Source organism: Pteropus medius, unplaced genomic scaffold, assembly GCF_902729225.1.
Source record: "Pteropus medius unplaced genomic scaffold, Ma_sr-lr_union100, whole genome shotgun sequence".
NCBI classification, from domain to species: domain Eukaryota; kingdom Metazoa; phylum Chordata; class Mammalia; order Chiroptera; family Pteropodidae; genus Pteropus; species Pteropus medius.
In genome coordinates this window covers 1-5,388 of record NW_024353490.1, presented here as the reverse complement: position 1 = coordinate 5,388, position 5,388 = coordinate 1, and the positions used below count along the sequence as shown (strand labels likewise).

General features: G+C 32.6%; 1 protein-coding gene across 1 annotated transcript; it reads right to left on the bottom strand.

The window, feature by feature from the left end:
- Window positions 1–358: 358 nt before the first annotated feature.
- On the bottom strand, window positions 359–1,261 carry LOC120592827 (olfactory receptor 5T2-like). The gene has a single exon (XM_039850493.1). It carries the CDS (start codon window positions 1,259–1,261, stop codon window positions 359–361), a length of 903 nt encoding a protein of 300 aa, XP_039706427.1.
- Window positions 1,262–5,388: the final 4,127 nt, after the last annotated feature.

Sequence of the window (5,388 nt, the reverse complement as noted above, 5' to 3'; positions counted from 1 at the left end):
GATCTCAGACCTCTAGATTACAGAACACAGAGAAATAAATTTCTGTTGTTTAAGCCACCAGTCTGTGGTACTTTTTATCGCAGTCCTGACAAACTAATAAAATCAGTATAACCATATATGTATATATATGTATATATATATGTATATGTATACGTGTGCCTGAGAATGAATTAAATAAGAAGTAAATGAATGACAGTTCACAGGTGGAGATATTGCTAGGATCTTGATATAAAAATGTCTAAGAAGAATAGAAAGACACTAATAAACTAAACACATTTTTATTATAACTTCTTGATATGCAGACAATGGACATTATTCTTAATTTATTTAAATTCAATAGTTATCATGAAAAATATACTTAATCAATACACACATTTTTACCAAACACTCTTTTCATGGCCTCTTTTACATCTTTGTTCCTCAGACTGTAGATGACGGGATTCAGCATGGGAATCACAATGCTATAAAATATCGAAACTATCATGTCATGGTCCAAAGCGTAGCTGGAACTTGGTCTCACATACATGAAGAGGATGGTTCCATGATAAACTGACACTCCAGTTAGGTGAGAACCACATGTAGAAAAGACCTTCCGTCTCCCCTCAGCAGAGTGCATCCTCAGAATGGCCAACAGGATGAAACCATAGGAGATCAGGACGATCAGGATAGTGACTATCTCAATAGAGCTCACAAAGCAGAAGAGTAGAAGCTGGTTCATGTGAGTGTCAGAACAGGAAATAGCAAGGAGAGGAGGGATGTCACAAAAGACATGTCTAATTTCATTGGATGCACAGAAGGATAGGCTGAATGTGGCCACTGTGTGTAAAGAAGCATGCAGAATGCCACCGACATGGGAAGCAATAATGAGTGGCACATAGACTCTGGGTGACATGCTAACTGAGTACAGTAGAGGGATTGCTACATAGCGATCGTATGCCATTGCGGCCAAGAGAAAGCATTCCGTGGTCCCAAAAGTAACAAGGAGAAACATCTGTGTTGCACATCCAAAAAGTGAAATGACTTTACTCTTTGACATAAAATCTACCAACATATGTGGGGTAGTTATGGAGGAAAAACAGGCATCCACGGATGATAGCACACTCAGAAAATAGTACATGGGATTGTGAAGTCGGGAATCTACCATGACCAATACAATCAGTCCTAAATTTCCTATCAGAGTAAAGAGGTAAATTGCTAGAAACAGGAAGAATAAGATGATCTGCAGTTCAGGATTGTCTGTGAAACCTTTCAGCATAAACATTGTAACTTCCGTGACATTCTATGGCTGCCGACAATGACAAACCCTGAGAGATTAATAAAATTATAACTAAGGTTGCTTTGATGTAAAATGACAAATATTGTGCCTGGTGGAAAGTGAACCATGTCGATTTACATTAATCGATGAATTAATATCGAATATCCTGATATAACCCATTTAATTATTTGTCTGATATAGATCACAATTCACTGCTTTTGGAAATCTAAATTCTTGATAATCTATGTTTTTCTACTCTCAAAATTCTGTGGTGAAAATAGGAAAATAAGAAAAAATAAATACAATTTTTCTTTCACAGTATTATACTTGATTATATATTGCTGATTTTGTATTCAATGAAGTCATAATTAGTTCACTATTATTTAAAAGTAATAATTAAGTAACTTCATTTAGATCAGTAGTTAAAACTATAACAACAGAGGCAAAATAAACAATCATTGCACCTAGACATAAAATTTAATGTTTAAAAGTAAAAAAAAAAATTCAGTAGTTAGAGAAAATATTTTTCCCTGCATAGCCCCATGGTTAATCAAATTGGGAATAAAACTGTTACCTGAACTTGAATTTAAATTTCCACAATTAGCCCATCCTTTAACACTAGTTTGAGGATATATTTAATTTGTTATTTATTTAATATTTTATATATCCATCCATAGAAAATCTGAATCAGTCTTAATGGCACAACACACAATCTGCTGCAAACAATATTCTGTACATTATTTAAATTCATAATGCGAGTCAAACTCCAGTTTCAATATATCGACATGATCCTATCAGTTAGGGAGAGAGTCATTTGAGATAGAATAGTGATAGAAGGAGAAGAAATCAATTACTAACAATCTTCTGGGAAAGAAGAACTCAGGATTACCTAGAAGAATTGTATCAAGAGAAAACATTTTCATAGAATTATTGCAAAAATTCAAGGCAGAGAAAACAAGATCTATTCGTATGAAACATCAAAGAAGAATTTGAATCCTATGTATTGGAAATAGAGGTTACAAGAAAATAACAGGGTAGTTGAACCACTTATTTTAATTAATTGAACATTTTGAGCTGCTCTAACACAATAAAATACTTTTAAATATATCATTTCATTTTTTAAAAAAAATACTAAGTTGATTGGCATAGACCCAAACACATTTTTTTCTTTAATTTAAAAAGTGCCATGGGGAAGGATGACAAGCCTATTAATCAAAGGAACTTACAAAGGAAGGAATTTATGTAGATGAGGTCAAAAGAGAAATGATAGAAAGAAAAGCAAACTTTAATAAATGCGATAAAATAAATTTATGTTTTAGTGCAATTAGGAGTCACTTGCAAAAGCTCAATCCCAATACAATTTTTGCTGTCAGTTCAAATGTACCTAGTACGAGGAAAGTTACACCATATTTAGAATCTGGGTGCTCCTCACCCAGCTCCAAAACTAAAAGTCATGTGTGATGTTAAGCTTTTCCTGCAAAATTTACTCCTCTTTCAAAAAGCAGAAATTTATATGACAAAACAGTCCCAAGAATGTGCAGGTAGGCAGATTAAATGAATATGTAAAATAATAAATATTTAAAGCAATTTCTTTTAAATGTGTCAATTTTGTTATAAATTTAAGGTGCCTATTTAATCGAACTTTTGTCTTTGCATATATTTAGTTTTAAAAATTAGCAAATTTTGGACCACAACACTAATGTTATAACTACATCACTGAAAAACTTTGTTGACTAGAGTCTTAAATTAGGTATTTTATCTTTCATCTACATGTACTATATTTACTTTGTGATTATTAACATAATACACTTAAACAGTTTTCTATCAAATTAAATCCAACAAATTATATTATGATTCTGTTTTTTCCTCTGTGTACTCTTTAAGTGTCTGGATTAGAAAACAAAGCTTTGTGACTTGTATAATTAGTTGATAATCACGAAAAAAGCAAAAATGCAAAAACATACACACAGATCACCACACTCCCATATGCCACATTGCGGTGGGCTTATTTTGTTTTGGGTAATAAAATAATGAAAAATTATGATGTTAAATACCTGTTAATTGCTCTTAAAACTGTTATTTCTGTTAGATGGCATAACTGAATCAATACTAGTACGCACAGAAAAGACCCGGAGTTATAAAGAGAAAATGACTATGATTTTTGAAGAATTTAATAATATAGAATCAAATTTTCTAATTAATGTAAACCCACTTTCAAAACTATAACTAGCCAGAGGAGAGAAAGAGCAGTCAGGGGGATCGTTTCATAAACTATATAAATGTCTACCAATATATTGTATACTTGCAATTAATAATAAAATTAAATTTAAAAAATACATATATATATATAATTTTAATAGAGGGCAGAATTCTGCAAAAATCTTGAGCTCATTATGAAATACTAAGTTTGCAAAGGAGTGGAGAACCAACAGCAGTCACTCACTAAGCCGTAAGAATGGACATTGACACACATTTATTTTTTCTTTATAGCCGCTCTCATAGCTAATTAGTGTCAGAGCCAAAATTCAAAACTGGGTCTCCCTCATGGTGCATGCACTTTTAGCCAATTTTTACTGCCTCTTATCATACCATGGCTTGATTCTGCAACTGACCACTCTCACCGCCTCCTCCCACCACCCCCACTGAAATAAACAAAACACTAACTTTGATGCTTTTGGATATTTATTAAGCCATTAAGGCTAGAGAAACATTTTGAAATAAGTAATAATCTAAAGTGGCTCTAAATTACATACATAGAAAAAATAAACAAGAGAATTATTTTCCTCATTTTATGAAAATACAAGTCCGCAGCCATGCTACCCTGAACAAGCATGATCCTGTCTGATCTCTGAAGCTAAGTTTGGTTGGGCCTGGTTAGTACTTGGATGGGAGACCACCTAGGAAGATCAGGAACTGTAGGTGTAAAAAATTTAAAAATAAGGGATTGTAAACTGACAAGGTCCTTGCCATCTGTGAGGTCAACCAAAGGTTGTCTCGCCTAAAAAATAAAAAGAAAAAAAAAAGAAAAAAGAAACATAAGCCCCCAGATAGCTGCATAGGTCAAATGTTTTCTTGCCCTCTACTGATAAATTTCCTGATTTTTTAATTTTGAGTCGGTCTGCCTTCTTTCATCAAGAAAATACAAACACACTCCATTGGGAGCATTCTCATTACTCTGACAAACATAAATCCAATATTTTCAATTTTTTTGTTTGTTTTATTCGAGGAAGAATTATTTTTCAATTCGTTGGCAGACTGCATAAATCGGATTGTGATGAGTTCATCGATGCAATAGCCAACAATTAAAGAGTTTAGTACTGGGGATTTCATAGCATATTTGACCTTGATATTTTAGGTCTTGCCTCCTAAAATATTCCAAAAATGATCTGAAAATTTCTCTTACCTATAGAACAGCAAATGCATGTTTAGGCACATTATGAATGTGGTTTGTTTAGGTTGCCTATATCCACTTACTCAACCTTGTTAAAACCCTTTGGAGACGCCCGAAGGGAATTACGGCTCAATTACCTTCTGTTTCAAAATAGCAACATGATGATTTACTCATTAACAAAATAATAAATGGTTCTGGACAAATGTACTATGTGTCGATATTTATAAAATGAATAAAGTTATTTGTCTGGTTTTAAATAATGCCTTAAGAATAAAACACATGTGTTTTGAGAGTAGATAGAAAATTATATGAGACATACTTATACTTAGCTCTGACACTGAGTTGGCACTAACTTCTCTGAGGACAATGTCCTCATCTTGACAAAATAAGTCATTTTATATTGCAGCAATCCATAAAAATGGTGAAGTATAAGGTGAAACCACAATATACCTCTTGCAGAATCTAACAGATGCATTTATAGCCAACCAAATTCATTGTACTTTTACTCTGTTTAAATGATAAAGTGCTATTGTTTAAATGAATAAAGCATATATTTAACTTATTAGATTATTATTAGTAATAATAAATTACAAATAATACAAAAGCCCCCCAAAAGCCATAGAAATGTGGTGGAGACATTAAAAGTTTAAAGCTCTGTAGGACTACAAGCCATATTATTTTGTCAATTCTGAATACCAATCCATGGTTTACGCAGATTAAATAAAAATAGTCTATCAATCAT